General features: G+C 43.0%; 1 protein-coding gene across 2 annotated transcripts in view; it reads right to left on the bottom strand.

Annotated features, from left to right (window-relative positions):
• The window catches only part of ap3s1 (adaptor related protein complex 3 subunit sigma 1), a 59,025-nt gene extending 40,452 nt beyond the window's left edge, over positions 1 to 18,573 (bottom strand). The window contains exon 1 of one of the 2 annotated variants that reach the window (XM_078396318.1): positions 18,349 to 18,558. In XM_078396318.1, the coding sequence (XP_078252444.1) occupies positions 18,349 to 18,417 (69 nt within the window). In that variant the 5' untranslated portion in view covers positions 18,418 to 18,558. Of the gene's footprint in view, positions 1 to 18,348 lie in introns of both variants that reach the window. The other variant, XM_078396317.1, reaches the window with a different exon arrangement.
• Positions 18,574 to 23,881: the final 5,308 nt, after the last annotated feature.

A 23,881-nucleotide genomic window follows, 5' to 3' on the forward strand; every position in this document is an offset into this window, starting at 1 on the left:
GATGTGGATTATGTCTTAAGCAAATTATAATTAAATATCCAAAGCAAAGATGCCAAACTCAAAAATAAGACCACTTTTTCAGCTTACTACACCAGTTCGGCATTGAAGCATATTGGAGGGAGGGAGAAAAACAAAACGCACAGGACGTTTGAAAGGGAACATGATTTTCAATTGCTTCTGCTTATAACTTATACAGTAGATCTAATGGCTTATTACGTTGAAACTTTTACATCCATTTTATGACCAACACCTCGGACAAATTATAGTCCAAACAATACATTATTCACTACCATGGATTTGAAGTCTCCGTAAACAGAAAATGTAAGTCAATTTATTGGTATCACCTATAAACAAGAATTGAAGGTGGTGGGAAAAAAAGAGGCAAGGTCACTGTACATCATTTGTTCTATAAAATACACAATAGAATAAGGTGTGACTGGCAATCAATATATTGGTTTAGATAAAATGTTTTTGCCCATTAATAAACTATCAACGCTGGCTAAACAAAAATAAAATCTGTAAATTTGATCCTCAGAATACTTCTGGTACGCAAACACTGTCAGTAGGCTTGCTTAATAGACTCCTACCAATATTGCTGAGACTTTTCAATAAGCTTTAATACAAAATATTTCTTGAATTTTGCCTCAAATTCACAAACAAATTTTCCCATTACCAAAATCAATGACATTTTGTCCAATGGAACTTCCATTAGTTCCAACTATAACTAATGGAAGTAATTCCCAATCTCATATCAATCACACAACCTAAATATATCACTGAAGAGTTGATCCATTTTTCTGCAATATTGCTAAGAAAAGGTTACCAATTCAATAATCAACTAGATGTTTATTAGCATTCGTACTAATTTCGCCCTAAAATGTACTGAAATGGCTCAAAAGGCTTCATAGAAACATAGAAAATAGGTGCCGGAGGAGACCATTCGGCCCTTCGAGCCAGCACCACCATTCATTGTGATCATGGCTGATCGTCCACAATCAGTAACCCGTGCCTGCCTTCTCCCCGTATCCCTTGATTCCACTAGCCTCTAGAGCTCTATCTAACTCTCTCTTAAATCCATCCAGTGATTTGGCTTCCACTGCCCTCTGTGGCAGAGAATTCCACAAATTCACAACTCTCTGGGTGAAAAAGTTCCTTCTCACCTCGGTTTTAAATGGCCTCCCCTTTATTCTAAGACTGTGGCCCCTGGTTCTGGACTCCCCCAACATTGGGAACCTTTGTCCTGCATCTAGCTTGTCCAATCCTTTTATAATTTTATTTGTTTCTATAAGGTCCCCTCTCATCCTTCTAAACTCCAGTGAATACAAGCCTAGTCTTTCCAATCTTTCCTTATATGACAGTCCCGCCATCCCAGGGATCAATCTCGTGAACCTACGCTGCACTGCCTCAATTACAAGGATATCCTTCCTCAAATTAGGAGACCAAAACTGTACACAATGCTCCAGATGCGGTCTTACCAGGGCCCTATACAACTGCAAAAGAACCTCTTTATTCCTATACTGAAATCCTCTCATTATGAAGGCCAAGCTTTCTTCACTGCCTGCTGTACCTGCACACCAACTTTCAGTGACTGGTGTATAAGGACACCCAGGTCTCACTGCACCTCCCCCTTACCTAACTTAACACCATTGAGATAAATTGGTATTGATATATTGTTATTACACGTACTGAGATACAGCTTTGTTTACACACTGTCTGAGTCAAATGATATAATGCACATACATGTAAAAGCAATTCAAACAAAATTTTGTTTTACAGGAGCGGGAGTTTAAAAACCGGTCGGGACCAGCCTACAACACATACCTTCAAGGTCGGCAGAGGAGCGGCAGGTGAAGGAGTGAGTGCGGGGATTGGATGAGCAGTGGAGCAGCCTGTCGGGAGTGGCCTTGTCGAGGGAAGTGCCTTGTCAAAGGAAGTGCAAGTGTTCGGCGAGGAGGCTGAGGGACGAGATAAGACCAAAAGTTGGAGAGGGTGAGACGCTGTAAGGAAATGACTGGTAAGCTGAGTCAGTGTGATGTTTGCAGGATGTGGGAGGTCAGGGACGCCGCTGGTGCCTCTGGCTGCTACAAATGGGGAAAGTGTGTCCAGGTTCAGCTCCGGAAGGACTGTGTTGGGGAACTGGAGAGGCAACTGGATGACCTCGAGGATCATCCAAAAAAACGAGATGATCCTGGACAAGACCTACAGCGAGATTGTTAAACCGAAGGTACTGGAAAAGAGAAGGTGGGTGACAGTGAGGAAGGGAAGGAAGCTTGGAGTACAAGAGACCCCGGGAGATGTACCTCTTGAAAACAGGTTCACCTCTTGGAAGCTGTCGGGACAGATGACACTGCCAGTCTGAGCGGTGGACAAGTCTGCAAGGCAAAAGGTGGCACTGAGGCAAAGCCGAAGAGACCGAGTCAGGCACAGCCATGGTAGTAGGGGACTCCTACCAGGATCCAGGACGTCACGGACCGAGTGCAAAGCATCCTCAAGGGTGAAGGTGAGCAGCCAGAAGTGGTAGTGCATGTCGGCACAAACGACATTGGGAAGAAGTGCAAAGATATTCTGCAGCATGACTTTAGAGAGCTCGAAAGAAGGCTGAAAAGCACGACCTCCAGGGTGGTTATTTCCGGTTTGCTTCCAGTTCCTCGTGCGGGTGAGGGCAGGAACAGGAAGATAGGGGGATCTGAATGTGTGGCTGAGGAGCTGGTGCAGGGGGCAGGGATTTAGATTCATAGATCACTGGGATCTATTTTGGGGTAAGGGTAAATTGTGCAAAAGGAATGGGATGCATCACAACAGGTGGGGGACCAGCATTCTGGAAGACAGGTTTGCCACTGCTACACGGGTGGTGTTAAACTAAATAGTGGGGGGGGGGGGTCAAATGGGATAGATAAGGATGGAGTTAAGAGAAAGAGTATAGGAAAAGTTAAGAAAGACCACAGAATTAACGGGACAGAAAGCTCAAGCTCACGAAGGGATAGGAGAGTATGGCCAAGTGTAATAGGAACCGATGTGAAAGTTGAGATGAATAATGGACTAAAAGTATTATATATGAATGCACGAAGTATAAGACATAAAGTGGATGAGCTTGAGGCTCAGTTAGAGATTGGAAGATATGACATTGTGGGGATTACAGCGACGTGGCTGCAGGAGAACTGGGACCTGAACATTCAGGGATATACATCCTACAGAAAAGATGGGCAGGTGGGCAGAGGAGGTGGGGTAGCTCTGTTGGTGAGGGATGAAATTCAGTCCCTTCCGAGGGGTGACATAGGGACTGACGATGTGGAGTCACTGTGGATAGAGTTGAGGAATTGTAACGGTCAGAAAACACTAACGGGAGTAATCTACAGGCCCAGATTATAGGGTGTAAATTGCAGCAGGAGTTAAAACTGGCATGTACCAAATGTAATGCCACTGTGGTTATGGGGGATTTCAATATTCATTCCAAAGAGGAAGAAAGATTCTAAGGGGAGTAAGAGGCAACCGTGGCTGATAAAGGAAGTTAGGGATGGAATAAAACTAAAAGAAAAGATGTATAACATTGCAAAGAGTAGCAGGAAGCCAGAAGATTGGGCAACCTTTAAAGGATAACAGAAGGTAACAAAAAGGCCAATATGGGCTGAAAAGATGAAGTACGAGTGGAAGCTGGCCAAGAATATAAAGGACATTAAAAGCTTCTTTAGGAATGTTAAGAGAAAAAGATTAGTAAAGACAAATGTGAGTCCCTTGAAGGCAGAAATGGGTGAAATTATTATGGGTAACAAGGAAATGCCAGAAGAGTTGAACTTCGGAACAGGTAGTTCGGATCTGTCTCCACTAAGGAAGACACAATCTCCCAGATGTACTAGAGGACAGAGGATGTATGGAGACAGAGGAACTGAAATAAATTTGCATTAGGCAAGAAATAGTATTGCGTATACTGATGGGTCTGAAGGCTGATTAATCCCCAGGGCCTGATGGTCTGCATCCCAAGGAGGTGGCTCTAGAAATCGTGGATGCATTGGTGATCATTTTCAAATGTTCAAAAGATTCAGGATCAGTTCCTGTGGATTGGAGGGTAGCTAATGTTATCTCACTTTTCAAGAAAGGAGCGAGAAAGAAAATGGGGACTTATAGACCAGTTAGCCTGACATCGGTGGTGTGGAAGATGCTGGAGTCAATTATTAAAGAGGTAATAACAGCATTGATTTATGAAGGGGAAATCCTGCTTGACTAATCTTCTGGATTTTTTTTTGAGGATGTGACAAGTAAAATGCATGAAGGAGAGCCAGTGGATGTAGTGTATCCAGACTTTCAGAAAGCCTTTGAAGAGATCCCACACAGGAGATTGGTGAGCAAAATTAGAGCACATGGTATTGGGGGTAGGATATTGACATGGATAAAGAATTGGTTGGCAGACAGGAAGCAAAGAGTAGGAATAAACGGGTCCTTTTCAGAATGGCAGGCAGTGGCGAGTGGAGTGCCGCAAGACGCAGTTCTGGGGCCGCAACTATTACAATATATATTAATGATTTGGATGATGGAATTAGAAGTAACACGATCAAGATTGCAGATGACACAAAGCTGGGTGGCAGTGTGAACTGCGAAGAGGATGCTAAGAGGTTGCAGGGTGACTTGGACTGGTTGAGGGAGTGGGCAGATGCATGGCAGATGCAGTATAATGTAGATAAATGTGAAGTTATCCACTATGGCGGCAAAAATAAGGAGGCAGATTATTATCTCAATGGTGTCAGGTTAGGTAAAGGGGAAGTACAACGAGACCTGGGTGCACACTTACCTTCAGTCACTGAAGGTAAGCGTACAGGTACAGCAGGCAGTGAAGAAAGCTAATGGCATGTTGGCCTTCATAACAAGAAGATTTCAGTATAATTTGAGGAAGGACGTCCTTGTTATTGAGGCAGTGCAGCGTAGGTTCACGAGGTTAATCCCTGGGATGGCGGGACTGTCATATGAGGAAGGATTGGAAAGACTGTGCTTGTATTCACTGGAGTTTAGAAGGATGAGAGGGGATCTTATAGAGACGTATAAAATTATGAAAGGACTGAACAAGCTAGATGCAGGAAAAATGTTCCCAATGTTGGGAGAGTCCAGAACCAGGGACCACAGTCTAAGAATAAAGAGGAAGCCATTTAAAACTGAGGTGAGAAGAAACTTTTTCACCCAGAGAGTTGTGAATTTGTGGAATTCTCTGCCACAGAAGGCAGTGGAAGCCAATTCACTGGATGAATTTAAAAGAGATTTAGATACTCTAGGGGCTAGTGGAATCAAGGGATATGGGGAGAAGGCAGGCACAGGTTACTGATTGTGGATGATCAGCCATGATCAAAATGAATGGCGGTGCTGGCTCGAAGGGCCAAATGGCCTCCTCTTGCACCTATTTATTTATTTATTTTTAATCACAGGTGGTGCAAAAATAAAAATATCAGTGTAGAAACAAGGAACTACAGATGCTGATTTACAAAATTAGATACAAAGTGCTGGAGTAAGTCAGCAAGTCAGGCAGAATCCCTGCAGAACATGATGTTTCAGGTCGGGACCCGTCAGAGATTAAACTACTTATCCATGCTTTCCAGGTATGCCACCTGACTCGCTAAATTACTCCAGCACCTTGTGCAGATAAAAAGTGCAGATTTAAAAAATGTAGGGTCCACAATGAGATAGGTTGAAAGATCTAGACTACACCCTAGCTTAAAGGATTCAGTAGTGTGATAACAGCAGAGAAGAAGCTGAATCTGGTAGCCTTTGTATCTTCCGTCCAACAGGAGAGGGGGGCAGAGGTAATGAATGGGGTGAAAATGGTCCTTGATTAGGTTGGCCGCTTTCTGGAGGCAGTGTGAAATTCGGCTATGATGGTGGGGGGGGGTGGGGAGACTGGTTTGTGAGGTAAACTGGACTACATCCGAGGAATGTTGGCCTTCATAACAAGAGGAGTTGAGTATAGGAGCAAAGAGGTCCTTCTGCAGTGTACAGGGCCCTAGTGAGACCGCACAGTGAGTACTGTGTGCAGTTTTGGTCTCCAAATTTGAGGAAGGATATTCTTGCTATTGAGGGCGTGCAGCGTAGGTTTACTAGATTAATTCCCGGAATGGCGGGACTAGCATATGTTGAAAGACTGGAGCAACTAGGCTTGTATACACTGGAATTTAGAAGGATGAGAGGAGATCTTATCGAAACGTATAAGATTATTAAGGGTTTGGACACGTTAGAGTCAGAAAACATGTTCCCAATGTTGGGGGAGTCCAGAACAAGGGGCCACAGTTTAAGAAAAGGGGTAGGCCATTTAGAACTGAGATGAGGAAAAACTTTTTCAGTCAGAGAGTTGTGAATCTGTGGAATTCTCTGCCTCAGAAGGCAGTGGAGGCCAATTCTCTGCATGCATTCAAGAGAGAGCTGGATAGAGCTCTTAAGGATAGCAGAGTCAGGGGTTGCTCGAAGGGCCGAATAGCCTCCTCCTGCACCTATTGTCTATTCAGTTGCTGGCACCTTGATCCAGTGGTTTGTTAATGAGCTTGGTTGGGACTTTATTGATGAAGGCTATAAAACTTCAAACTTATAATGGACATCTACATTTTGTGCAAACCAAATCTTCATGCAATTACTTTAATACTATTCTTGTTACAAGTCTCATCACAAATGTGCGATATAATCCAATGTAGTAATTTGAAATCTTCCTCTCAAGATCCCAAACAAATCATTGCACTGATCTTGTCAATTTTTTTTAAAACTTTACATTTTGTGTAAACAATATAGTAGAAATAATACAAAATATATCCAGTTCGCATGATATGACAACAAATAACTAACCACATCTTTAGGAATATTCAAATTAACAGGATAACTTAAGTTCGAAGGACTCGACCAAAACTAAACAATTTCAAAATTGATTGTACTGATCAATCACTTATATTAACTTATTTATTCAACTTAACTTACTTACAGTTTGAGAGCAACTTTTGTGCTAAAGTTGTCGCACACGACAAACTCTTGAGATGCAAATTTCCAAAAATAGTTCAATTATCCTATAAGCCACAATTATAATTTTACGATGGGTAACAATAAACAAAGGAGCATAATAAAAGCTATAATGCAAAGTAAAATAATACTGACTTTGGAAACCCGGTTGAAAAAACAAACAAAATGCTGAAACATTCAAGGCAGACAATAGACAATAGGTGCAGGAGTAGGCCATTCGGCCCTTCGAGCCAGCACCGCCATTCAATGTGATCACAGTATCATGCTACCTCGGACCCCAAATAGTACTTCATTGTCATAGAGAACAAAATGCAAGGTTGAAACACAGAGGAAATATGAGTAATGCTAAAAAATAAGAATGATGCATTCACTCTAATAGCCTTGCAAAAGCTAGCTGGAAATATAGGGAGGGAAAGAGAAAAAAATGTAAAAGCATCATGATTGCCGTAATGGGCAACTTTAACTTCTCCAATATTAACTGGGACTACCTTTTTTAAAAAAGCATTGATGCCACAGAATTTGTGAGTGGCATAAAGGGGATTTCCTGAAACCGTATGCGGATGGTCCAACTTGAGGAGGAATCATACTGGACTTTGTATTGGGAAACAAGCCTAGCCAGGTGACTGATGCTTCTGTGAAGGAGCATTTTAAGAAACGTGATGATAAGTGTTAAGACATTTATGAATGATAAGTTTGGGCATTGGGGGAAATTGATAAATGGGGGTGAGGCACATAACAATATTAATAAACAAGAGCTAGGGAGGGAAATTGGGAGCAGCAGAAATTGGGAGTTGGATAAATTCACTGACATGTGGGAGTTGTTTAAAGACAAGCTGATCAGAGTTCAGGACCGCAAGTTCCAGAAAGGAAGAAGATAAATTCACAAGTTCACAAGTTATAGGAGTAGAATTAGGCCATTTGGCCCATCTAGTCGGCAAGATAAGGGAATCTGGATGACCAGAGAACTAGTAAATACCAGTGAATAGAAAATAAAAAGCTTATGCAAGGTTTATGAAGATGAAATCAGACAGGGACTTTGAGGAATATAAAGCAAGAAGGGAGGAACTCAAGCAGATAATTAGAGAGCCAGAAGGGAGCATGAAATGTCATTAGCAAGTCGGATTAGAGAAAATCCCAAGAGGTCAACAAATGTGAAGGTAGGATCACTCAAGGCTAAAGAAGTGAACTTATGCGTGATGTCAGAGGATGTCCCAATTTCTCTTCATAGCTCCAATCTAATAATGTTGCCTTACCCCCATTTAGTACTTTGTCGGAGGTACTGGACTGGTACTTTTGCATCTGTATTCACCAAGGGGAAGGACATGGAGGATAGTGAGATTAATGTTAATATGCACGGGCAGTTTGAGATCAAGCTGATAGAGGTGATGGGTGTTTTGAGGAGCATCAAGGTGGATAAATGCCCAGGGTATGATGGAATCTATTAAGAGAGGTAAGAGACAATGATCTTTGTATCCTTGTTAGCCATTGGTACGGTCCCAGCGGACTAGAGAATAGCCAAAATTGCTCCATTAAGAAGGGAAGTAGAGATAATCTAGGACACTATAGGTTGGCGAGGCCCCCCGTCAGTGGTAGGGAAGCGATTGGAGAGGATTCTTCAGGGTGTCAATATATTAAGACAGTCAGAACCTTTTTCCCCCAATGTTAAAATGTCGAAGAATAGCTTGAAGATCTGAGAGGAAAAGTTTAAAGGAGATGTGCGGAGTAAGTTTTTTTGAAATACAGAGAGGGAGTGCTTGGGTACCTGGAACAAACTGTCAAGTTGGTGGTGGAATTAGATACGATTGTGGTGTTTAAGCTTCTAGATAGGCACAGCAAATGTTAGATCTGCAGCAAATGAAGGGATATGGATCACGTGTAGGCAGAAAAGATTAGTTTAATTTAGTATCATGTTCAGCAGCTGATATGGGCTGACGAGCCTGTTCCTGTGCTATACTGTTCCATGTTCTTAAACAGTATGCAAACATGGCCTTCAGTTGAACTCATCCATGACCTCCAAGCTGCCTATCCTGAGCTAGTCCTCTTTTACCTGCATTTGATCCATATCCTTCTAAACCAGCCCCATCCATGTATCTGCCTGAACGTCTTTTAAACATTATAATATTATACCTGCCTTGACAACTTCCTCTGCAGCCTTTTCAATATTCTCACAACCCTCTGCATGAAAAAAGTTGTCTCCCAGGCCCCTTATAAATCTTTGCCCAAATCTTAAATCTAAAGGCTATGCTTTCTAGTTTGACTCCCCTCTCCTGGAAAAAATACTATGTCCTCCATAAATATGACTTTATCCATTCCCCCCCATGATTCTACACAACGTAAAAAAAATCTCTGACGCTAATGCTCCAGGGAAAATGTACCAGCCTAGACAGCTTCTTCTGTGCCTTCAGTCCTGGTAACAACTTTGCTTTGTGAATCTTTTCTGAATCATTTCCAGTCTAATGGCATTCATTCTTCCTATAGCTAGGCGACTCGAACTGCACACAATACTCCAGGTGTGGCTCCATCAACATCTCATACAGATGTAACATGACGTCCCAACTCTTATACTCAAAGCCTTGACCGATGAAGGAGAGTGTGCCAAATGCCATCTAACCTTGTTGCAACGTTCATGGGACTATGTACGTAGTCCTGGGTCCTTCTATTCTACAACATTCTCCAAAACTCTGCCATTTACTGTGCAAGTCCTGCTCTGGTTTAGCAAGCCAAAATGCAATAGTTTGCACTTATCCAAGTTAAGTTTGATCCGCCATTCCTTGATCCACTTTCCCTATTGATTCAGATCCTGTTATAATCTCAGATAACCTAATCTACTGTCCACTGTCTCACCAAATTTGGTGTTATCCACAAACTTACAAACTATGCTAACTACATTCCCATTCAACTCATTAACGCTCCGCTGATGCCGATGCCATCTCCCTGGCCCTACACTCATCCCCAAATACCTGGTTAAAAAGACCCCTATGTCAGACTCCTATTTATACCGTACAACTCTGTTTTCAATACCATTATTCCATCCAAGCTCATTTCCAAACTCATGGAACTCGAAATCAGCACTCACCTCTGCAACTAGATTCTCGAGTTCATGACGAACAGACCCAACCAGTGAGGATAGGTGACAAATCATCCTCTACAATAATCCTCAACACTAGCACCCTGCATGAATGCGTTCTCAGCCCCCTTCAATACTCCTTATGCACTCATGACTGTGCAGCCAAATCCTCATGCACTCATGACTGTGCAGCCAATCCAACTCAATTTTACAAATTTGCAGACAACACCACCATAGTGGCCCAGATATCAAATAATGATGATACAGTGTACAGGAAGGAGATTAAGAACCTCGTAACCTGATGACCAGAAAACAACTTCTCCCTCAATGTCAGCCATGATCACATTGAATGGCGGTGCTGGCTCGAAGGGCCGAATGGCCTCCTCCTGCACCTATTGTCTATTGTCTAAGACAAAGGATATTGTGATCAACTTCAGGAAGCGAAGCAGTACACACATACACTGATGGTGCCAAAATAGAGATGGCTGATACCTTCAAGTTCTTAGGAATAAATATCACCAGCAATTTGTCCTGGACCAGCCACATTGAAGCAATGGCCAAGAGAGCATGCAAATGCCTCTACTTCCTTAGAAGGCTTAGGAAGTTCGGCATGTCCCAACAACCTCACCAACTTCTACAGATGCTCGTAGAAAGCATTTTATCGGGATCCATAACTCCATCTACACCACGTAGCCTTGACAAAGCCACCAACATAATCAAGGACCAGTCTCCTTGGTCATTCCTTCTCCTCTCTCCCATCAGGCAAGAAATACAGAAGTTTGAAAACACATACCTCCCGATTCAGGGACAGTTTCTTCCCAGCCAATAGCAGGCAACTGAACCATCCTCTCATTCACTAGTGTGCCATCCTGACCTCCCATCTACCTCATTGGAGACCTTTAAACTATCTTTATTCGGACCTTACCTTGCACTAAACATTATACCGTTGATCCTGTCTGTATCTGTACACTGTGTAATCATGTATAGTCTTTTTACTGACTGGATAGTAGGCAACAAAAAAGCTTTTCACTGTACCTCAGTACATGTGACAATAATAAACTAAACCAAACATAGTTGGCAAACAGTGAACCCAGCACCAATCTCTGTGGCACATCATAGTCACAGGTCCCCTATCGGAAAAGAAACCTCCATAGACTCCTACCACCAGTCAATTTTGCTCACCCTGGATCCAATGTGATCCAACATTCCAGACCAAACCATACGGGAATCTTGAAGGCCTTGCTAAAGTCTATGAAGATCATATCTACCGCCCTGCCATCATCAATCCACTCAGTAGTGGAATCACAATTTTCTTGCAGTCCTTTCAATTTAGAGAACAGTATTTGCGGATCGCTTTGTCATCCGAGGACAAATGCAAGCTTTGGGGGGGAGGGGGGAAAGGAGACAGTTTGAAAACCCACCTCCATTCTGCATGCAGATATATTGCTCTCTGCTTATCTATTGTTTAATGTCCCAGGCCTCTGACTTCTACAAGTTTCCAGTGGAACTTCAACAACATCTCATTCTTTTGTTAAGTACTTTGACATATTAATGCAAGAAATCAGCAGCTCGCAAGGCACCTTAAACCTGCTCTGTCATTCAATATCATGATTGATCCCAACTTGCTTTCAGTTCCAATTTCATGCCTTTACCTGATTTAGTGAAAATTCCACCCATCTCAGCTTTGGCAAATTCTAAAATTCTCAAACATCAAAATGTTTCCTCATCTAGATTTGAAATAGACAACCCTTATTCTGGAACTAAGGCCACTGGTTTTAAATTATTCTATGAGGCTAACTAACAATCCTCTCAATATTCATCCTGTCAAGCCTCTCAAAATCTCATGTTTCAATAATATTGCCTCTCATTCTTCCAAATTGCATTGACCCAGCTTGCCTTTTAAGACAATTTATCTGTCCCGAGAATCAACATGGAGAACTTTAACTGAACATCCTCAGAAATGAGAACAAGCCTATATTTAAAATCCAGCTTTGTCTTAGCAACAATACATTGGCATTTTATATACAAATACTTCAATCAATTTGTATTATATACTTTTAACACATACAATTTGCTTTCCTATTTACCTACTTTATGTGCCAGCCAAATATCTTTCACCTACAAGGAAGGACACTCCTATCCCTATGTTGCAGCTTTCCATTTAAGCATTGTTCTGCTCTCCATATCATAATGGATAACCATTTTATGCACCAAAATTTCACCCACTCTCTTAATTACAAATCTCTCTGAAGACTCTTTGAAAACACCTCATATTGTTTTCCTGCCCATTCTTGGATTGCCAACTAATTTAGCAACACTACACTCCATCCTTTCATTCAAGTCATAAATATAGATTGTAAATGGTTGCAGTGATAGTACAGATCATTGTAGCACGTCACTAATTGCAATTTGCCAACCTAAAAATGATTTGTCCGGACCGATTTTCTTCACATTAGCTAATCCCCCCCCCCCCAGGACAAGAGTTTTTTTTTTAAATGTTCCATATTATTAAAAGTCTTCCGGAAATCCAAATTGCTGCATGTAGTGGTTCCTCTATATTTACTCTCAGAGAACTAACACATTTGTCAACACACATTTCCTCAGCACAATAACTTTTTATGTGTCCTTCAGCTAGTTCCTTAACATATTCCAACCTCCAACTAAATGCCAAATACAATAATTCCAAATCATAATCTCTGTTCCCATTGCTACCCCAACTCAAGATTTTATTTGCAATGGCTTATGCATTTAAAACACAAACAGTATTGCACAGGTACAAACATTGCAGTCCACACTGTCTGTGCAGAACATAATGTCAAGATAAACTAATGTCATCTGCCTGCACATGATCTATATCCCTCCATTCCCTGCATGTCCACGTGCCTATCTAAAAGCCCTTCAGACCCCACAATCATATTTGCCTCCACCACCTCCGCTTCTGGATCAATGGTTCTTTATTATCACATGTACAGACGTACAATGAATTTTTTTTTACATACAGTTCAATAAAGTATCGCTATACTTAAGCAGAATCCCCGATTAATACAAAGTGTATAGAAATAGTCCACTGTGACTGCGTGCGAAAGTCGGCAGGTTTTGGAGCCATTTTCAAGGTTCTGACCAGTTCCAGGCGCCCGATCTTCTGGAGATGCCCCCGAATCAGCTGAGCTCCAGGCTGCTGCCGGGCCTACACCCGTCGCTTCCATCCAGCTTGTCCAGCGAACTGTTGTCCCTCTCGTCGCCCGATCACCTTGAGCCTTTATGCCCCGGGGCACCTCCCGCAGCCGACCTCGAGGGTGCGGAGGTTAAGACTCCGGTTCACTCTCTTATCGGCCGTTGCTCACACCGTCGCCCTCCATCCTCCTCTCTGGTTCTCCAGACCTTGGGGTTAGAGCAGGGGCCACCAGTCATTCCTTGTGGCCATGTAACCTGCCCATCATTCTGGCCGCATAGCCTGCCCTATCGTTCCTTGTGGCCCGCCCATCATTCCTTGTGGCCACAAAGATCAAGACTCATAGTCAATGCATCATTCAATGAAAAGGAGCATACCACATGCCTTCTTTACTACTCTATCTGCTTGTGTTGTCACTTTCAGGGAGTTATGGACTTGGATCTCGATTCCTCTGGACTTCGGTGCTGTGAAGAATCTTGCCACTAATTGTATATTTTTCCCTTTCATTCAACCTCCAAAAATGCAACACCTCACACACTTGCTTGGATTAAACTCTAAACTCATCTTTTGTTTTCTTAATAAAATGTGTAATATTAACAACTTTTCATTACAGATATTGCCTGATCTGATGAGTATTTCATATTAGAAATTCCTCTTCATAGGATGAACAAAGATAATGCTAGATACTTTATGGAGTTGCAAGTTGAAAGCACGAGTACAATGATACGTAACTTAAATCATTTGTATCGACCCAAAGCAATCCACCATTGTATCAGTGCAATTTGAAAATAATTACCACAGTTTTTCCATTGTTATCCCAGTGTTTCACACTTCTTATAGTGAACAGATGGAAAAGCCCAAGGCGTTAGATGCAAAATTACAATTGATCAGCAATTACAAATTAAACAACTTTGGCAAGAGCTCCACTTCTGGCAAGAAAAAAACCTAAAAATTATCCGTTCTGATAAAGGGTCAATGACCCAAAATATTAACCATTTCTCTTCCGAGAGATGCTGCTTGACCCACTGAGTTCTTACAGCATTTTCTGTTTTTGTAAAAGTCCATCTTTTCTAACATTATACCGAAAATCAAGAATTTCCCCGTCCTTACTGATGCTGGGGCAGAGAAAGAGTGTGAATATTTTTCAACCCTATTGTGCCAGAAATGTTGATCCATCTCAGCTTTTGCCCAAAATATCCACTATCCCAAGTCTCTACAAGTCTCTAGCCCATTCAATCCATGTAATATTAAGAAACACATTCTGATATTGGATATAGCAAAAGCAATGTGATGGGTAACGATCCAACTATGGCACAGAAGACGTACTCCAGACCTCACCCTGTTTCTCGCCAAGCTGTTCTAGTATATTTGAAGTAATAATATCTCACAGATACTATGAAAAAATATCTTCAGGTATGTTCTGTAGACAAAAAAGACAAATCAAACTCAGCTAATTACTACCCAAGTAGCCTACTCTCAAAGTGATGAAGTTGTCTTTTTAAGCATTGTTAAATAACACTCACGTCACCAATACGTGTTTGGGATTTAGTCCACGTGGTTGCAAGCCTCATCACAGATTATCGTGGAGGATGATTTGTCCCCTATCCTCTCTGTTTGAGGTCTGTTGGTCAAGAAGTCGAGGATCCAGTTGCAAAGATAAGTGCCGACTACAAGTCCTGCAAGTTAGGTAATAAGCTTGGATGGTATAATGGTATTAAAAGCAGAGCTGTAGTCTATGAATAGGAGTAGGTGTCGCTCTTCTCCAGGTGTTCTAGGGATGAGTGTAGGATTAAGGCGATGGCATCGTCTGTGAACCTGTTGTGGCGATAGACAAACTGCAGTGAGTCAAGACCACTGGGTAGATTGAATTTAATGCGTTCCATAACTAGCTTCTCAAAACATTTCATGATGGTGGATGTCAAGGCCACTGGACGGTTGTCGTGCAGGTGTGAAGTCTTGCTTTTCTTCGGCACTGGGACGATGGTGGTCTTCTTGAAGCAGGGGGTACTTCAGAACGGAGTAGGGAGAGATTAAAGATGTCCGCAAATACTCCCGCTAACTGGTCCACGCAACTACTAAGGACACGACCAGGAACTCCATCTGGGCCAGTTACTTTTCATGGGTTTACCCTCAGGAAGGCCAATCTAACCTCTGCTACAGTCACCCTGGGGAGAAGCACTTTGGAGTTTGAAGGGCCAGGTGTCACCGCCCTGTTGGCCTTCTGCTCGAAGCGAGCCAAGAAGCCATTCAGCTCATCGGGTAGGGTCGCCCTATCAGCAATGATGTTGCCTGACTGTGCTTTTCAGCCAGTTTATAGAACAAATGAATGAAAGATATACAAAAAAAGTAATGATGATCAAGGAAACAGTCCATTGTTGGCTGTGGGCTCGATGATAATGAGCTATATAGACAATGAAATTCATAAGGATGACAGTAAATCTAGTACGACTCGGGTGGGGGGGGGGGGACATAGAGAGAGGGGATGCAAGCGTTACACAGATGGTCGTGAATCTTTGGAATTCTCCACCCAAGAGTGATCTGATAGCTCAATCTCAGAACATATTCAAGACATAGATTAATTAATCTGATGTTAAAAGAATCCAGGGATATGGAATTAGTACATGGAAGTGATGCTTTAAAAGAATAACCATGATCATACTGAATGGTGTAGCATGAACGTGGCTGACCTACTTTCATTTCCTAAGTTCGTATCCCTTACAGGTGTCAGAAAAGACAATTAGTTTCAAACTCATACGTTGCACAATACCACACAACCTATCAACAAACTATCTGCACTCAAAAACAATTAGGATTTCAGGTACATAAATCATCTTGACACAGATAATCTATCTCAATAAATCCAGAGAATACATAAGCACTCAATGCCTCTTTCTGATCTATTCTTTATGAACCATCAACATCCATTTATTGTGTAGGAAGGAACTGCAGATGTTGGTTTAAACTGAAGACAGACACAAAAAGCTGGAGTAACTCAGCGGGACAGGCAGCATCTCTGGAGAGAAGCAATGGGTGACGGTTAGGGTCTGAAGAAGGGTCTCGACCCACGTCACCCATTTCCTTCTCTCCAGAGATGCTGCCCGTTCCACTGAGTTACTCGAGCTTTTTGTGTCTAACATCCATTTATTTTTCCATCTAAAAAAGCTAACCAAAGATTAGTCTTTAAACAGAAATTGTCTTTCCAAAATACAGTATTTATAAAGATGTCAAATATTTATACTCCCTGTATTTTCTTTAATTATATTTTCAAAACCTCTACACACAGGTGATGTCAAATTTCAGGCACCTGTACACATTATTAATTCAGTAGCTGCAACATGAGAATTACTGTGTAGGAAGAAACTGGAGATGCTGGTTTAAACCAAAGATGGACACAAAAAGCTGGAGTAAATCAGCGGGACAGGTAGCATCTTTGGAGAGAAGGAATGGTCGAGACCCTTCTTCAGACAGAATTATAAACATAGCACAAAAAGTAAGGAAATTTGTGTTTGGTAGATTCTTTCTTTGTTGTAACAATGCTTCTTGGCAATAAATCTTATACCGTTGGAAAGCCTGTTTATTTCCCTTTTAAATGGTGCCACATTTGTAAGGAACATGCATTTGTGGGATGAGCAGCAGAGCTGAGTATATGGGTTGCGCCCATGAAAAATTTGCCAAATCTTCTCTGCCAATGCCAAACAGCTTATTCTGCTGTTGCTATTGACTCTTGTTTTGAGCTTCTGGTACCCCCAGGTGCTGACAAGAATGGGATGCCATCCCACAACAGTGTGTGACCAGGCTGGTGACCAGCATGAGGAGGAGGTGCCAGGCTGTTGTGTCTGTGTATGGTTCTTCCACACGCTACTGTGGCTCCTGTTTATTAAATGAATAAATTGTTAAATTGCCAATATGTCTTGTTTCTTCAGACTTCAATCATCCAATCCACCAAACAACACCGAACAAGAGTCAATGGCAGAATAAGCTGTTTGGCATTGGCAGAGAAGATTTGGCAAATTTTTCATGGGCGCAACCCACATACTCAGCTCTGCTGCTCATCCCACAAATGCATGTTCCTTACAAATGTGGCACCATTTAAAAGGGAAATAAACAGGCTTTCCAACGGTATAAGATTTATTGCCAAGAAGCATTGTTACAACAAAGAAATAATCTACCAAACACAAATTTCCTTACTTTTTGTGCTATGTTTAGAATGAGAATTACTAGTGTCTTAGGAAACCATTGTTTTTTAATCTAAAACGTCGATATATTGGAGAGCAAGAACCACGTAGAAACATTACAACAAATAATTACTGTTTTTGGAGGTATAAATTGAAATTTGACGCAGGTTTTGTTTTTAAACGAATTCATCAACTTCACAGGCATCAGATGTTGGAAGCAATTGTGCATCAACTTTCAGAACATGTTGATCTCACTTTTAAACCAAGACAGTTATTGTTACAGATTGAATAAGGGGAGAGCTTTGAAATGCCACAGGTCGTAAAATAAACCCAAATTACTTGTTTAAGTCATCTCTTCTACACACTTCAGTCAAGAGCCATGGGATCATTACAAATGTACAACATTTTTCCTATGGAGCGATGCCAAAATAGTACAGCATTCCACGTGTGGTCAAACCAAAGCTTCCTAGGTCACCTTCCACCGCAAGTACAGAACCTTGCGAGAAAAAAACCCACAAACATTTTTGGAATTCACAAGTAGCTCGAAGTATGAATACCGGTTTGACTGCTGTTCTGTTAAAGTGGTGCTGCGCCACCCTGGACACTTCTCGGTGGATGAGTGGTCTGGAGCGCGAGCCCTGTGCGCGTGTCCCCGGGTCAGTGGTGTGAGGGGCGGCGCGCGGCAGCCGCAAGCCAACGGCCGCCTTGAGCGAGCGGCGGCGGCCAGAAGCAACCCGCGAGCCCTGTGCCCGGGTCAGTGTTCTGGCGGGCGGCGCGCGGCAGATGCAAGCCAACGACCACGACCACAGGCAACCCGCGAGCCCTGTGTCCGGGGGCGCGCGTCCTGGGTCAGTGTTCTGGTGGGCGGCGCGCGGCAGCCGCAAGCAAACGGTCGTCTCAGTGGCGGCGCCGGGCGTCCGGCCGCCCGCCTGGCCGGCATTGGACTGGATACTCACATAGCGCTCGTAGAACTTGGAGAGACGCGGTTTGCCGTGGTTATTAAATATCAAAATAGCTTTAATCATGATGACTGAACGGTTGTGATCCTGAGGCACCGACTGACAGCAGCGATTGAGGCGAAATTTCTCCGAAACATGAACGATGAGGAAGGGAGGTGGAAGTACGGAACTGTATTCCAAACAAACTCCCCCTTTGGCAAGGCTTTGAATGGCGACGGCAGCCCGAGCGGCTCAAGAAAGGCAGCTGCGCTATTTCGAAATCTCAACGAGACGAGCCTGACATAAAAATAAGGAAGACACAAGGAACTGCAGATGCTAAAACACAAAATGTTGAAGTAACACAGCGGGTCAGACAGCATCTCTGGAGAAAAGGAATGGGTGACGTTTCAGGTCGAGACCCTTCAGACCGAGAGTCAGAGGAAAGGGAAACGAGAGACATGATGGTGATGTAGAGAGATAGAGAACACATGATTGAAATATTTGCAAAAATAAAAGTCGGTGATAAAGGAAGCGGCTGTTGGCTGTGGGCCAGGTGAGCATTGTTGGCTGTGGGCTAGGCGAGAACGAGTTCTGCAGACAATGAAACTCACCAGGACAACAGTGAAACTAGTACAACGATCAGGGTGGGGGAGGGACGGAGAGAGAGGGGGTTCATGGGTTACTTGAAGTTAGAGAAATTAAGATTCACACCGCTGGGTTGTAAGCTGCCCAAGCAAAATATGAGGTGCTGTTCCTCCAATTTGCATTTGGCCTCACACTGACAATAGAGTAGGCATAGGACAGGCATTGCCACTTTCATTTCACTGCACATCGTGTATGTGTATGTGACAAATAAACTTGACTTGATTAAGGTCAGTGTGGGAATGGGAAGGGGAGTTAAAGTGTTTATCAACTGGGAGATCACGTAGACCGGGCAGACTGAGTGAATGTGTTCAGGGAAACGATCGCCCTGTCTGCATTTTGTCTCACCGATGTATAAGAATGGGATTATAGAATGAGATCAAGGGTAATATTCTGGTATGTATCGATTAACTGGTATGCAGAGATAAACAGACAGCTAATTTGTGAGTACCATGCAAATTGTATTGGTATTGGGGGTAGGGTACTGACATGGATAGAAAATTGGTTGGCAGACAGGAAACAAAGAGTAGGGATTAACGGGTCCCTTTCAGAATGGCAGGCAGTGACTAGTGGGGTACCGCAAGGCTCGATGCAGCTATTTGCAATATACATTAATGACTTAGATGAAGGGATTAAAAGTAACATTAGCAAATTTGTAGATGACACAAAGCTGGGTGGCAGTGTGAACTGAGAGGAGGATGCTATGAGGATGCAGGGTGACTTGGACAGGTTGTGTGAGTGGGCAGATGCATGGCAGATGCAGTTTAAAGTGGATAAATGTGAGGTTATCCACTTTGGTGGTAAGGACAGGAAGCCAGATTATTATCTGAATGGTGTCAAGTTAGGGAAAGGAGAAGTACAAAGAGATCTGGGTGTCCATGTTCATCAGTCACTGAAAGTAAGCATCCAGGTACAGCAGGCAGTAAAGAAAGCTGATGGCATGTTGGCCTTCATGACAAGAGGAGTTGAGTATAGGAACAAAGAGGTCATTCTGCAGTTGTACAGGGCCCTAGTGAGACTACACCTCGAGTACTGTGTGCAGGTTTTGTCTCCAAATTTGAGGAAGGACATTCTTGCTATTGAGGGAGTCCAGCATAGGTTCACTAGGTTAATTCCCGGAATGGCGGGACTGTCCCATGTTGAAAGACTGGAGCGACTGGGCTTGTATACACTGGAATTTAGAAGGATGAGAGGGGATCCTATTGAAACATATAAGATTATTAAGGGATTGGACACGCTAGAGGCAGGAAACATGTTCCCAATGTTGGGGGAGTTCAGAACCAGGGGCCACAGTTTAAGAATAAGGAGTAGGCCATTTAGAACGGAGATGAGGAAAAACGTTTTCACTCAGAGAGTTGTAAATCTGTGGAATTCTCTGCCTCAGAAGGCAGTGGAGACCAATTCTCTAGATGCTTTCAAGAGAGAGTTAGATAGAGCTCTTAATGATAGCAGAGTCAGGGGGTTTGGGGAGAAGGCAGGAATGGGATACTGATTGTGAATGATCAGCCATGATCACTTTGAATGGCGGTGCTGGCTCGAAGGGCCGAATGGCCTACGCCTGCACCTATTGTCTATTGTCTATATAAATCAATACTGGTGCATAATCTATCTCTATGATTTGAATCAGGGTATGTGTAATAGTACAGTAACCCTCATTATAACAGACCATGGAGGGGGTAGGACTGGTGTTTGTTATTGCTGATTGTCCGCTATAACCGAGTAAAGGGGGGGTATATATTAATTAGTTTAATCCAAGGCCGGGTGGGAAGAAGCATGGTGTTGGCGGAGTTGAACCAGGGGAATTCGTATATGGGGAGCCGCAGGGCCCCCAGCCCCACACGCGATGTATCAGGAACAGGCCCGGTATTCACGCCGTTTTCATGCTAGTCACTCTCTCTGCTCCTGCAACCGGAAGCACACCGCATGATGCCAGCTCATTGGGTAACCTGGTAGAAACGGGAGGCGGTGCAACAAGAGCGCCGTGCCATTACCAAGCGACTGAGGCATATGTTGCCAGGGCAGCGGCATGCATGGCATCTGCATCCAACACCCTGGGACCTTGCCACTGCAAACCCATGCCCAATGTAACCTTCTTCAAGAGTGTTTTACCGCTCGCTCTCTCCCCACTGCCACCTTTCTGCTGCACTGCGCTGCATGCTGCCCGTAAACTGCCACCACAAATGGGTGCCTCAGTCCACTATAACCAAAATCTGTGAGAAAGCAGTCTGTAATAACGAGGGTAGACTGTATATCCATGGAGACACAAGAGACCACAGATGCTGACATCGAGTACAAAAAACAAGTTGCTAGAGGATCTTAGTGAGTCAGGCAGCATCTATGGAGGCAAAGGGGTAGTGTGCTGTTTTAGGGTCTCGACTCAAAATGTCGAATATCCCTTTGCCTCCACAGATACAGATTGATCAGCTGAGTTCCTCCAGCAGGATGCTTTTTGCTGATAATTTATCCATTTTAATGTATGATGAAAAGTAAGATTCTAAAGAAGATTGACACTTCAAGGAGATACAGATAGGCTGCGTAAATCTGCAAGGAAATGACAAACGGAATGTAATGCGGAAAAATATTAGGTCATCTTAAATGGTTAAAAGAGAGAAAAGCGGATTGTCATTTTAATGATAAGAGAGTGAAAAATGTTGTTCTTGGATGGATCTGAGTGTACACAAATTATTGAAAGTTATTGCACGGGTGCAGCAAGTGATTAGGAAACCAAATAGTATGCTTGTCTTTATCGCAAGAGAGTTAAGTACAAATGTAAAGATGTCTTGTAATGTTATAATCACTGTCATGTCACGGACCTCCATCTACTGTCTTTCCACTGACTGGTTAGCACACGACAAAAGCTTTTCACTGTACCTCGGTACATGTGACAATAAACTAAACTTAACTGAATGATGATTATATCAATCATTTCTAAGACTGCTTTGTGTGTTTGCAGTCCCTCTGTGGCCACTTTCAAGGGTTTCATGGTTTCAAGGTCAGTTTATTGTCACATGTACCAATTAAGGTACAGTGAAATTTGAGTTACCATACAGCCATACTAAGTGTAAAGCATCAAAACACACAACCACATAAAAGTTACCACAAACATCCATCACAGTGGATTCCACATTCCTCACTGTGATGGAAGGCAATAAAGTTCAAACTTCTTCCTCTTTGTTCTCCTGCAGTCGGGGCAGTCAAGCCATCCGCAGTCGGGGCAATCAAAGCGTCCGCACCCCTATCTGGGTGATCAAAACTCCTGCATCGGGGTGGTTGAAACTCTCTCCGCAGCATGGAGCTTCCGAGTCGGCCTCTTCTTACCAGAGAGCGCGGGCTTCACGATGTTAAACTCCACAGGCCTCGTGGTTGGAGCTTTGACCCCGGCAAAGGGATCGCAAGCTCCACGATGTTAAAGTCTCGCAGACTCCCGCGGCTTGGAGCGCCGGGTCGGTCTCTAGGAAAGGCCGCCAACTCCACGATGTTAGGCTGCAGTGGGGAAGGAGATACGTTAAAAAATCGCATCTCCGTCGAGGTAAGAGATTGGAAAAAAGTCTCCCCCAATTCCCTTCCCCCCCACAGAAAACAAACCGAGGAACACTAAAACACATTTTTAATACATACTTAAAATAACAAAAACAGAAGGGAGGACAGACAGACTTTGGGCGAGGCAACTGCTGATGGCGCCACCCAGTGTTTCTGTACCACCAGGGTGGTCCCAATCTTGCCCACTTTTCAGGCTCATGACCTAAGGCATTTCAGCAGAAAACACTTTTGTGACCACATGATATGATGCTGTGGACAAAGTAGGCATTGCCGTGACCATTCTCTTTTGTGTGGTCAACACCGGCAATCCAAAATCTAATCACATTATATTGCATCAGATTTTTTAGCATTATTTCCATGGCAGAGCCCCACTTGCATTCTTCCTCAAAGTGAAGCCAGTTCTGTTAAACCGTTCCACCTATAATTTGTAATCAATCAACCCAATCTCACAGCACCAATTCTAAAAAGAACTTGAAATTGCATCTCTTCTTCAGTGTCTTGTGAGGCCCTTACCCAGGGCTCCAAAGGGCCAGTTTCCATGCTGTATGACACTATGACCTCCAGCACAAACACATTCTTCCCTAAAATATACCTTTTACAAAATAAACTTTCATGCTTCATGTCCCTTGTGATAAAGACGAACAATCCATTAGCTTTCTGAATCACTGCACTCTAACCTTCAATATTTGATGTACTAGAGCCCTTAGCTTCATTTCCACTGCAATAGTCTGCAGTGTTATTCCATTTAAATAATTGCATACGCTTTCATCCTTCCTTTCACAGTTGAAAACTTCACATTTCCCACATTACACTCCATTTGGCAACTTGTTGCCTACTTAACTTTCAGGCTTTTTGTTCCTTCTCACAACCTGTTAGTCCACCCATTTTTCTATCATCAGAAAACCTAGTGACTACATTGAATCAATAATATAGATCGTAATTGTAGAGCTGTAGATGATCCCTGTGGCACTGCACTTTATAGAATTTGCCAATCATCAAATGATCCATTTGTTCCAACTCTGTTTGTTAATCGCTCTCCTATCCATGCCAATACATTGACCCGTAGCTAGTGTGTAGTTATCTAGTGCAGTTAACTTTAATATGGCACTTTATCAAATACCTTCTGGAGAGACAAATATACCACATCTACTGTGTAGGAAAGAACTGCAGATGCAGGTTTAAATTCAAGATAGACACAAAGGAGTAACTCAACGGGACAGGCAGCATCTCTGGAGAGAAGGAATGGGTGATGTTTCGGGCCGAGACCCTTCTTCAGACTGATGTCAGGGGAGTGGGTGATACAGAGATAAAATGTAGTCGGAGACTGTAAGACTGGTCAGAGAACTGGGAAGGGGAGGGGAAGGAGAGA

This window comes from Rhinoraja longicauda, chromosome 3 (genome assembly GCF_053455715.1).
Source record: "Rhinoraja longicauda isolate Sanriku21f chromosome 3, sRhiLon1.1, whole genome shotgun sequence".
Taxonomy (NCBI): domain Eukaryota; kingdom Metazoa; phylum Chordata; class Chondrichthyes; order Rajiformes; family Arhynchobatidae; genus Rhinoraja; species Rhinoraja longicauda.